This window comes from Punica granatum, chromosome 3, assembly GCF_007655135.1.
Source record: "Punica granatum isolate Tunisia-2019 chromosome 3, ASM765513v2, whole genome shotgun sequence".
In the NCBI taxonomy this organism is placed as follows: domain Eukaryota; kingdom Viridiplantae; phylum Streptophyta; class Magnoliopsida; order Myrtales; family Lythraceae; genus Punica; species Punica granatum.
Window position 1 is genome coordinate 38013496 of NC_045129.1, and position 13089 is coordinate 38026584.

Consider the following 13089-nt stretch of genomic DNA (forward strand, 5'->3'; position numbering starts at 1 on the left):
TTTTAAATAACACAAGATGATTTCCGGGAGAATTATTAAGGTGGGTGGAACCAATGAATGTTTTATGTTTGAGACAATAGAATTTTCATTTTTTTTTTTGGTGAATAGAGGAGCCGAAGCCCTGGAAACTACATTAAATCTAATACATATAGATTTCTTTTTTTTGGTTTCTAGACATAAATCTAGATCCGAGTCTAAATAAGGTGATGAGGGTGGGGGAATGTTAGTGGCGGTGGTGTTGGTGAAGAACAGGGGAAGAGGAAGAAAAGGTGATGAGGAAGAAGGGGGGAAGAGTTGAAGGGAAAAAAAAATAGCGTCAACCAATGGGAGGATTACATGTGGCAATAGATGGTCATTTGGTCAAATTTAATGGTCACATCAGCATTTCACGAAGGAGAATGGACGGAAGGTAACGGCGTGCTAAGTTTGGGAAGATTTTGAAACGTTGTGCCTTTTTAAAAATATTTTAAAGTATGTGCTAAAGTAGAAAATTTATCATACGCATCTTTTTTTAGGTTAAAAATGCATGTGTTAAATAAACAATTGATATTCATGATTAATTATTGTCGCTGTCTGATTGTTTTAATCTATTATATATATGATTTGCTTGATAGTAATATATTCATAACTGTCAAGATGATATAAAAATTTTCAATACCTATCTGTTTTTTTTTTTGCCGAAATTTAAATACCGATCGCAATCTAACAAATGCAAATACATGCATCAATTGGTTACACTTATTTTGGCCAGAGGCCTCAGCGAGGTCCAACAATTGAAGGCCCATTTGGATTAACAGTGACATGGGCCCTTCCCTTTTCTTTTTTCCCCTTTTTTTCCTTGAACCTTCGATTCCCTCACTGTCTCTTTACCAGCTGTCGACGTGCATGCGCTATGCAAGGATAGTACAATAACCCCGATCAATAATTTTATAGTTTTTAGTAGTAGGAAGATTACAAATATCGCTTGTGATCCATGACTTTGAGCAACAAATTAACTAAACATTAATTAATGGGCGATCCTCTTATTATACAAAAAATGAAGGCTTTTAAGCTAAAATCTTCTTAAACTAATACAAGAGCGAATGCGCCCCCGCTACGAAAATAGTGAAAACGGATAACGAAATTTTTTATTTTATTTTTTGTAATTTATCTTTCTTTTAGTTGGCGTCTTAGTTATACAAAAATATACATATGTAGTTTATTTCTTTTTTTATTATTTTAAAAATAGACATCACGAGGTGGTTATGAGGAAGTGTTTGTGGGAGGAAACAACAGAAGTACACGTCGTAATTAGAAGAGAGACTGAGAGAGGATTTGCTTTTCTTTTTAATAATTAATTATAAGGGTAGTGTAGATATAGAGTAGAGATGTGATGGTATTTCCAGCTCCAAGATAAGGTAGAAAGAGTAGAAGAATTCCTCCTTAGAACAGTTACTTACATATTGCGGCCGGAAGAAATAATGAATTCTTGATAACTTATTTTTCTATTTGAAACTTTTAAAACAACGGGAGGAGGATGGAAACGGCAATGGTCCATTAACTGGCCCAGGATGGAAACGGCCATGTTCCCACACCAACTGGTAACAATTTTTTTTTTAATTTCTTTTAAAATAATATTTAGACTTTGGTTTATTTTCTTTTATATTTGATTTCTTGAGATTGTCTTATGGGAATTCTTCTAAATTCATGTCATGATAGCTTCTCTTTATTATAAGGCTAGATGAATGCACCCGTACTATGTACAGGCAATCAAAACAGAGAAGATGACTGGAAAATTAAAAAATAAAAAATATATATATATATATATATATATATATAATTTCGACAATCACTTATACTTTCTTGTCATTTACTTTAAAGCAAGCGAAGAAATAATAGAATGGTGATATCCTAAATTGCTAAAACTTGAAAATTAAATTTCCGAAACTACGAGCGAAAATAACTTTTTGAAACCGCGAGTGAGTGAAAGTGGATTTTTGTTTCCAAAACTTTTTGCATCGATGCTAATGAGGGGTTAGTTTTTCAAGTAGGCAGTTTCTCTCACCATGAATAGTGGGTTTCTTTTTTTTTTCCCTGGCCACGAACAGTGTAAGCTTACTCAAGTTGTTGGTTAATTTTTTTGTTTATTTCATTATTCAAAACTTTGCTTAAATTTTCATATATTCCATTTCTTGAAAATATTTGGAGGCTGTTCTTGTAACTTTACACATAAGAGAGTCTTTTGCTTTATTATAGTAACTAGGTAATTTCTACCCACGCTTCGCTACGGATCCAACTTACATAGTTTATTTAGAACGTCACGATCACAATAATAGATGGACAATTAAGTGGACAAACTATATTAATTGAAAGTATCTTGGGGTCACGGCTAAGTCAAAACCCAAGCATAAATTAGTCTCATTCAATGAGATAGTGTACTCTTATGTTTCACCATAAAAAAGTTAGGACATTTCTAATATCACAAATAAAAAGAAGCTATTTAAATTTGTGACCAATTGATCGATAGTTTTTATGCGTAAATAAAGAAATTACGAAAAGAATATTAATATTTAAAATGAATAAATAAATATATAAGTGGTCCTGCTAATTTTAGGTGGACGAACTTTGCTTGCAGTGAAGAGTTCGAAATTCATTAATTGGTCATGGCCACATTAATAAGGTGGGTAACCTTACGTTTCATTAAATTAGAATTAGCACAATTTTAATATCACAAATAAGAAGAGGCCCTTTAAATTTGTGACTAATTTAAATAGGCTTTTTATACTTAATTAAAAAATGTTAAAATAAAAGTAGCGGGTCGTGCATGTTAAAAGAATCACCCCACTCGCAACCAAATAAAGAAAATACTAAAAATATATTAAAATTTAAAACAAATAAAAAGGTCCTGCTAATTTTAAGTGAAAAACTTTACATGTAATATAGGAATTCAAAATCCATTAAGTGATCATGGCCAAACCAAACCCGAAGAGTATTAGCCTCAACCAATAGGTGCCGTAACCTTGTGTTTTCTCGAAAATAAAATTAGGACATTTTAAATATTGCAAGTAGAAAGGAGTCAATTAAATTGATGACGAATAAAATAATTCTTTTCTATTTAAAATTAAAAATTGTTGAAAATTTTAAAAAAAGGTGGCACGAGTAGGAAAAAAACACCCCACTCGCCACCAAAGGTCCCCTAGGGACCTGAAATCACTTCTTGTTTAATAGTATATATATATATATACACACATTATCCTCTTGATATTATAATTCTCTAATCTTCAAAGCAAAAGAACAAGTAAGATGAATTTCCTTCGAAAACCTTTTTTTCCAATTATAATAGAGACATGTGGACTTAATACTGAAATTGATCTTAGATTTCTAGATGACCTACTATGAATTTGGAACTGTTTCTGATCGAAAAGCGAGTTGATAGGTGGTAAAACTCAAACTGCATACAAGCCCGACCATTTTTCTTTGTTTTCTTTTGACTCTTAGGGTGCGTTTGATTTTAGAGTTAAAATGAGTTTGATTTTTATTTTGATTTTAATTGTGGAAAAAAACAAATGAGATGAGATTATAAATTTGACTTGGGAAACGTGTATTTTTGTTGTGTAGTGTGTTGAGTTAAAATCAAAATCATGATTCTAAAATCAAATTTACAAATCAAACGCCTCCTTAATATCGCCCTCATGGGACAACTTGATTAGACTACAAGTCAAAATTCCTCTTCCGTACTCAAACGAGGGGGACTAATATGAGACGTGCTATGACTTCACTCAACATACTGACCTTGATTTCACGTGAGCCATACGAGTGCGTAAAACTCATTGCATAATCATTTTAAATTTCTAGTGAATTAATATGTGTTTTAGCACATCTCAAATGCAAAAGTTCGAGCTAACAGTGGAACCCTAATCCAATACAAATCAAATTATTTTACTTTTTATGGCTAGAGTGGATTTTAATCTCTTTCACTCTCAACAATAAAAGAAGTAACTAAAGGTGCATGACAAGTTTCAGTAATACCTAAAATCTTTTAATTATAAGAGAGAACGTATGCTAACTCATTACATTCCCTTTCTCGATTCTCATGGATTTTATTATAATAATTATTTTTTTATGCGATTCTCATGGAATTTTGACATACATTAATTCTTATTTACATTTGGCCATGTAGGCTACAAGAAATCAAATATACTGCATGTGAAAACCATCAATAAATGTTATCACAAAATATTAGGGAAGGCAATGGGTTTATGTAAACGGTATTTCACTCGTCCCAAACCCTGATAGGTGCTTAACGGGTTTTACCCGTTAAGTCATGGAAATGATTTAGGGATTTGAGATTAAAACCCTGTAGGGTTTGGGAAGGATTTAGAATTTTACCTCAAAAACCTTTCCATACCCGCTAAGTGTAAATTTGCTAAATTACCCTTCATATTTAGTCATATTTACAAAATAATATTTATTATTTTCTTTTGTTTGCCTTTATTATAATTCAAATTTCTAGTATTTATAATATTTGTTTAGTATTATGAACTTGAAAGTGCCGTTGTTTGTTATTTTTCAACATATTATGAATTTATAAATGTTGTGGTTCGTTTTTTTCGAACATATTATGAATTTATGAGTGTTGTGATTTATTTTCTTTCGTATCATTATTTGTCTAGAAATCATATTTTGTATTTGAATACATTTTATTATATCAAACCATTTTCATATAAACTTTTCTCGCAAACTCTTTAACAGGTGAAAAATGGATTCCCAATGGGTTTTCGTTAAATTAGTGAAATGGATTTGGGAACGATATATGATTGATTTTTCTTAACGGATATGAATCTATGATGGATATAGCCATCCCAAACTCTCTCCAACGCCATCCCTAGAGCGTATGTACAATTTGACCAGCCTCCTGCCGACAGTCTCCGTTTCCCTTTTCCCATTCTCCGTGAGTCCGTAGATGAGATTCCATCATCCATTTTCCCCACGTGACTTCTCCCTCACCGTCGTAGTGCCATTTCCCTGCATAAAAACCGTAACAGTTGTTGAAGTACTCCCCATATTAGTCCATCCTCATTCTTCGAAGGGCATCGATCGACCACATGGTTTGGATCATGCAGTCTGTGACTGAAGTGAAATTCCTATTTAGGAATCGGTCTGTGACAGTCTGGATAGAAGGGCACCCAAATGAGAAAGGCTTTCCCATTGAGAGAAGATATCAATACCAACTTCTACAACACAGGGAATAACGAGTTCACTTGCCTTCTTATATATGTCAGACCTGCGGTTTGGAAAAGCAACTAGGCAATCCTCTTCATCCTCTATCCTTTTCATCTCTGCTTTTTTGCCTCTCTCGAGTCATCTTACTAGTACCCTCCATGATTGAGTTTGGAAATTTAAGGTGGCCTGAGGCCCGTTCATTGTCTTTTCTCGTACTTATATGATTGTGCGATGAAATTCATAGCAAGTAAAAGCAAATAATATTAATATATGTATGGCATGTAAATATATATATATATATATGGCATGTTAAAAACAACCTCTCTCATTCTTACTATTTTCAGTTTTCTCCAGATTTTAAACTTCATTTCCATTCCTAGAATTTCATGTCCGTATTATATGCATGCATACCAACCCAAAAAATGTGCCAGAATGCAACAATGTATATATTGTCCTTGTTAGTACTTCATTAGTAGCCATACGCAAGTTTCAGTAAATATATGGAATGAAATACTACTAAATTAATAGGCAAGTTAATTCTGATACCTCTTAATTAGTCATTTTCTCTAAATTAGTCATTTTCTAATAATGTTGAGTTGGGCTTTTCCAAGAAACTACACAAGAATAAAAAAGAGTGGAGTGCAGTGACACATCCTCTTGCATGCTAACCAAGATGTTGCAATACGCAAGTTTCAGTAAATATATGGAATGAAATACTACTAAATTAATAGGCAAGTTAATTCCGATACCTCTTAATTAGTCATTTTTTAATAATGTGGAGTTGGGCTTTTCCAAGAAGCTACACAAGAATAAAAAAGAGTGGAGTGCAGTGACACATCCTCTTGCATGCTAATTAAGATGTTGCAAGTTCGATATTCACTTTATAAAAAAAGAATATGATATTTCACCAAACGGACATTTCGAGGGAGGAAATCATTTGAATTTTTATTTTGGGCCATCATGCCCAGAAATTTCTGGCCCATTAGGATGAATAGTTCATGGTGTCGGGGCCGAATATTTTCATGAATGTTCCTTTTTTTTTTTTTGCAATTTTGGGTTATATATTGTGGTCAAAAGTTCGATGAATTTATATATTCCAGAAATTAAAATAAGAAGGGAGAAATTTGGCTCAATTCTTTTACTATATTCCCGGTTTTTAATATTATTTCTATTGTCTAAAAAATATTTTACTAGTTTCTAATATTTTATAATCTGTTTATAGTCAACGAGCCTTTGTAGGCGACACCAAAGTCAACCTGGAAATAAAATAAGAACAAATATGAAAAATAATTCACTGAGAAAGAAAAGAGAAATTATTCTTATCGCAACAAAAGGAGTTATTTTCAGTTTCATGTAAGAAATTTATAGAAAGAGTTAAGTCCACACAACATATATAGGTTTGCCGAGAGCATTGTATTAGCCCGTAATATATATTCCTTGCGTATACATTAATAAGTCAATCAAATATCGAGGTAGGTGGAACCATGCAATTAAGGTTTAGCTTTGAAATACGTAGATTTTTCCTCTAAACATAAGTCTAGATTCGAGTCTAAGTCACATATTTGTTAACATATGCAGATAGATATAAAATCGGAAAACTTTGAATTTTGGAAGGGCATGTTATTATGACATGGTTCTGTTGTACTTATCCCTTGCGGCGTGCTAAATATAGCACAGTATTTTTCAAGTATCTCATTTTCTTCCTCTGTCAATCTGAGATACTAAACACCATGGCATAATATAAATGTCGAATTTCTTTCTTTGTTTTTTATGGAAGAATTGCTGACAATTATTTGATATGAGACGCACATATTGATCTTTTTCACGATCACAATTACAAACTCAAGGTGAGTTTCCATTCAATATTTCAAATTGGTTCAATTTTTTTATTATCATTTTATTTGTTGGAGTAGGGGTTCAAAACCAAACCATCGGAAAGGCTCATGAATTTTATAAACAAAGTTAAATAAATAAACAAAAACCTTCCAAGATGTGCCAAAGATATTATTTTGATCTATACGTGAACCAAGCTCTGAAAAAATCACTTTGATTATCATACTAAGACTATCGATATAAATATTCACCCAGAAAAACTACCGATACAAATATGTGTCATTGGTACTCCTTTAACATTTTTTTACTTTGAATTTCATTTCTTTGAGAATAAAAAAGAAATTGAAATAACCACTAAATGGACGTTGTTTAAAATTTAAAAATTTACAATGAAAATAATGGAGAAATGCAACAATACATCCTTTGGTCCTAATTACTATTTATTAGTGCTTATTAAATTATGGTCCATAATTATTTTTTGTCAAGAAAATAGTGTACTTCTCTCTGCAACAAAGTATTCATATTTGTTGTAAATCAGAATAAATTCAATTGTTTTGATGACAGTATATTTTTAATGATAGTAAGGAATAATTAAAAAGTACTTCTCATTGCAACAAAACATTCTCTTTTTTTTTTTATCGAAGAATTATTCTTCTTCTTTTATTGCATCCTTGATTAATTACATTAGCATAGATTCCAACAACATTTACATTTTAGCTAATCAAATATTTCAATATCTCCTTTCTAGAAATCATACATATTTTTCTTCTAAACATTTCAGATTCCACATATTCATATATATATGGCATGAAATTTCATATTCCCCATTTAATTCAGTAGTAATTGCTATACTTACTAAAACTTGCTTATGATATTGCATTTCCACATCTTTTATTTTTTGGTGTATTCACGAAATTTTTGCCAATATGAAATGCTTTGAATGGAAATGAATATCCAAATCTTTGGGGGAAAACAAATATAGCAAAAATGCAAGACCCCGTTTCTAGCATGCCATGTGTGTCATATTTTACTTACTATAACTATATGTCTATAGTCCCATAAATACCACGAGTAGAACAATGAGTAAGCATCATCACATTCTCTCATAGAAAAAAATATCATCACTTTCATTATCAAACTCAATAATGGCGAGCACTAGCAAGCAAACCCGAGGGAAACAAAAGATTGAGATTAAAAGGATCGAGGACAACGATGATCGCCTAATCACATTCTCAAAGCGTCGATCAGGCATTTATAAAAAGGCAAGCGAGCTTGTCTCTATGTGTGGTGCTGAGGTCGGGGTTATTGTCTTTTCCCCGACGGGGAAGCCCTTCTCGTTCGGGCACCCCTCAGTCCAGACCGTCACGGACAAGTTCCTAGGTAGGAACATCCCTCCACCCGCACAGAATAGGTTGCAGCAATTATTTGATGCGAGTGAAAAAATAAGGATGGACATATATAATTATTTCTTTAATCGACTTCTTGCTCGGCTAGATGCTGAGAAAGAGAGAGGAAGGGCACTATCGAGGATAACTCGCGCCACGAGTGAAGGGACATCCTCGAACCGGCAGCTCGGATGGTGGGAGAAGCCTCTTGAAGAGCTCTCATTGAGTGAGCTCCATGAAACGGACTCGTTCATGGAGACATTTTATAGACATTTATGCAATTTCTTGAACCACCCCGTCGATCTAGGTTTCCTGGGCCTTGCTAATCCAATGGTTGATCCTACGACTGCGAATGATCCAAGTAGTGGGGAAGAAGCCGGTGCTGGGCCTTGCTAATCCAATTGGCCTTGGCTAGGTCCAATAATTTAAGGCCCATTGGATTAACAGTGATAAATGGGTCCTCAAGTTCCCTCAACCCCCATCCTAAAAACTGAGTCCTAGTCAGTGGCCCATTGTACATGCCGAAAAATCAGTTGCCATCATTCTCTTTCCTTTAGTACGACGATAATCAAGCCGGTAACTTCTTAATTTTAGGTCAAGGATGAAATCATTATATCAAATATGCTTTCTGTTTATATCACCCTCCTTATTTTATGATTCTCTAGTAGTATATTACATATCCAAAGCGAAAGAAAAAACAAAATGGATTTCCCTTTAAGACCAATAAACAATATTCTTTTTAATTATGAAAGGCATACATGAACTTAATGTCGAAAAAGAAAAAACGATATAAAAATGTACAAGAAGTCTCCATTGCACTCGAAATATTTTAGTACCAAAAGAGGGTATTACGTGGTCTGCCGATTGTCCCTGGATTTTGACATACGCTCTTATCTTTTATTTGGCAACGGAGTAGGCTACATCATGTTCAAATACGCATTCGAGAACACTTCAAATAGGCTACATCGTGTCCTGCCGACAGTTTCCGTTTCCCATTTTCCGTCAGGTGAAATTCCGTTATCCATTTCCCCCACGTGACTTCTCGCACGCCGTTGTATTAATTCCCTGCGATAAACAGTAACTTCCGTTACCCCGACACCTTTAACGGCCGTCAGCATCCACCCTGTCCAGTCTCCACTCAGGCCCCACAATACAATCCGTCAGAAACAACGACTCCGCGTCCGGCCGGGACCTCACGGCGGCGACCTCCCTTCCGGGGGGAGGTGGGGGGGGGGGGGGGGGGAACCCTTTTCCTTCCCTTCGCAATCCTCTCGAAGACAGAATGCCCTTTCCCATCATTTCACCATTTCTGAAGGCGAAACGCCGGCCCCGACACCACCATTAGTTGTCGGAGAAGAGCGACGAGCGGCGGAGGAGATCGTACGGGGCCCACAGTGAATCCAGAGAGCACGGCCTCCTCGAGTCTATCCGAAGCCAAGGCTTACCCTTGCCGCTCCAGTGCAGGAGGCTCACGGGGCCCGGGTGCAGGTCCCTGCAGAGGCCCTGGAGGTTGTCGCCGCCCAGGCCGTGCTGGTTCCACCGGTGCTCGACCCCCTCGACGTCGCCGGCGAACACCAGCAGGAACGGCGGCAGGGAGCCCAGCTCGTAGATGCGGTGGCGCTTCTGGGTCCTCATCCATCCCTCAAGCTTCTCCGTGTACTTCCCCTCCCTCCACTTCCACAGGTCGATCACCATCACTCCCGTGTTGAAGTAGCACGGCCGCCTCTCCTTAAACTCCGTCGCGAACGCCGGATTCGACCAGAACCTGTGGGTGAAGTAGCTCGTCAAATTGGCGTGGCAATACTCTGGCGCACCGAGGACGTGGCTGCCCAAATCGATGCCCCACAGCTTGGCCACGTCGTCCACCACGATCAGGTCCGAGTCGAAGTAGATGATGCGGCGGACTTCGGCCGGGACGAGGTCCGCGAGGTAGATCCGGGCGTAGTTAAGGGGCTGGTCCAGGGCCCTCCGAATCGAGTAGCTGATCATCCCCCTGACGGTCCCGGCGTCAAAGCGGTGGATGTGGAAGCGGAGGTAGGGGAAGGTGGAGGTCACGGCTCGCCGTAGGTCGTGGCGTCGGTGGGCCACAGCGATGAAGTGGAAGACAATGTTCTCCGGGCAGGAGGCGTGCTGGAGAACGGAGAACACCCCCGCTATGGATCCCCGGAGGTAGGTGGTGTCAAGGGTCATTGCGATGTGAATGGTCGGGTCCCCACTGCCGTCCGGCGCTGCCGCCTTGGGGCAGCCCCGCCCGTTCCGGAATGCGGGGGCCTCACGGAATGCCGGGAGCTCGGCCGCCGTAACGGATGAAACGAAAAAAAGGAGGAGGAGGAGGAGGAGGAGTGCAAGCGAGAGGAAGGAGCGGTGGCGGCGCCGGTGGTGGTTGGCCGGTGGAGGCATCATGGTGGTGGTGGTGGTGGTGGGAGTGTTGGGAGGTAATGGTCAAACACAGTAGTGAGTGAGTGAGTGAGAATGTGGACAAGTGTGGGGATAAAGTAAAGTTGGATTCTGATTGTGAACGTGTGAGCGTTTAGCGAGGTGCCAGGCTGGAACCTACAGACGCGTCTTCTTGTCGCTTTACTACCTTTTGTCCCAGGAAGAAAAAAAAAAAAGTCACGGATTAATCAATATTGGTAATAAATTATATTATTATGGAAATACAATGCGTTATTAGTCTATTATTTGCAATTAATTCTCGTTCGAATATTGACCTGACTTTCGCAACCAGTGAGGATGCATTGGATTTTCTCTTTTTAGCTCCTGGAGTGGTCGCGGAGACGTAATTATAATATAGATATGCTGACTGCTGAGACTTTAATTGTTGTACAGTGAGAAGAATAGTCAATGTGAGTTGCATCGTGCTTTTATGAATAATGGTGTGTGGTTACCAATAGTAAGATCTTTACTCGCGAGTCTACGAATTCGAGTCACCACTAGCCCTTAGGGATATGGTGCCTACCGAAAACTGTTGGAGATGATCCAGCGATTCTCGGGTGGCACCATGTGGCCCCGATGAGTACTATGATTTTTTCTGCGGGAGCTCCTGAAGTTCGAGGAAGACATTCAAGAGGTCCAAGACCATTGGATGGTGGGCTCATTTAGCAGGAGCTGTCCTCCATACATCAGTCTTGAGGCCCCTTGAATGATCTGGTCCGGGTGGTATACGATAAAATTTCCAGATTTCCCATACATCCTTCCTTAGCCCAATGTGATCGTCCCCGGTCGAATAGTCGAATCTGCTCCGTCCACGGAAGGGGATCATTGAAGATTGGATGAGGCCAGGTAGGTTGATCAGTGAATGTTCCTCAAGCATCTAATGGATCATTAACATTGTCCTGCTGAAAGAAGTGGCTGGCCCTGGCTGTGTTCATTTAATGGACGGGCTATATAAATCCTCCCCATCAAATACTGCAAGACTCGTGGCCCAACTCTGTGCCAATCAACGGCTGCTATCTCATTTTCACATTGAATTGAATTTACGTAATTGCCCAATCCATCCCCATGCTTCATCAACATGATTGGCTGCAGTTTTGCCGTCGTAATTATGTGGCGGGATTGTGCCTATTAATTTGGGTGGTTACCATCGCAATTATAGCTGTGCCCAATCAATGTGAAGAAATTTAGCAAAATTTCAGCAACATTTTCCATGACTTTATTTTTTTCCACATACACACACGCGAACGAACCTGTCAACATCCAATTTTGGTCCACCGACTCCAGAGGGGGGCAAAATCGTCATTTTATCACACATGATGGAAGTATTTCCAATTAATTACTCGAGTATTCACGACTTTGTGGAAATATGACATTTTCCTAATTCAACACTAGTTTTATGATTTTTCAAAAATAATACTATTTAGGACGTCATTGAATTTCACGTACATCGACGTCAATTTTCAAAATCTAGGAAAAAATTTGAGATTGAAAATAATTTTATCGCACAACATCAATCCATGAATTTCTCTGAACACAATGCCGATCCCGGATCATTTTTCCGACATCTAATTGAAAAGACGAGAATTTTAATTTTTACGCCCGTCAAATTCAAATTCTTAAATCTGTTTAAAAAAAAATTCTCACACGATCAGATCGGTGTCAGACCGATTAGATCGGCATCAGACCGGTCTGACGCCCGTCAAAATTTCTGACACGGGTCAGAACTTTCTGACCCTTTCATTTTCGCCCTTGTTCTTTCTGTCTTTCCACTTCGCCCCCTTTTCTCTTCATCTTCTTCCTTTCCACCCTCCCCGCTTTCTTTTCTTCTCTCCTCTTCTCCCCCCTCTTCTTCTCCTCTTCTCTTCTCCCCCCCCTTTGCCACCTCCGACACGCCGCGGTTGCCCACCCACCGCGATCACCCGCCACAGCTGACATGCTCGTCCACCACGGCACCGCTCGCTTCCCTGGCACGCTCCCTCGACCACTATCTCTCCCTGACGGTCATGCTCTCGCTCTCTCTCTTAGCTCCCAACTCTAGGATCCCCCTCTGACTCTCGAAATCTCTCGGTTCCGCTCCGATTCCTCGCTGAAGACCGACTTGCGACACTCCCCCGAGCATAAACCCCCTATTCCCTCCTCCCAATTCCCCCGATTTCCGGTGATTGAACTCAGAAACCCCTCGCCGGAAAAACTCGAAACCTCGCCAAAAAAACTCGAAACCTCGCCAAAAAAA

General features: G+C 38.4%; 2 protein-coding genes across 2 annotated transcripts; one reads left to right on the forward strand and one right to left on the reverse strand.

Moving 5' to 3' along the window:
- The first annotated feature begins 8180 nt into the window (after positions 1-8180).
- Positions 8181-8816, forward strand: LOC116200617 (agamous-like MADS-box protein AGL61). Its single transcript, XM_031531449.1, has one exon. It carries the CDS (start codon positions 8181-8183, stop codon positions 8814-8816), a length of 636 nt encoding a protein of 211 aa, XP_031387309.1.
- Positions 8817-9127: 311 nt separating this feature from the next.
- LOC116200945 (probable galacturonosyltransferase-like 3) lies at positions 9128-11045 on the reverse strand. The gene has a single exon (XM_031531942.1). The coding sequence runs from the start codon at positions 10821-10823 to the stop codon at positions 9762-9764; it is 1062 nt and encodes a 353-aa protein (XP_031387802.1). The 5' UTR covers positions 10824-11045; the 3' UTR covers positions 9128-9761.
- Between the last annotated feature and the right edge of the window lie 2044 nt (positions 11046-13089).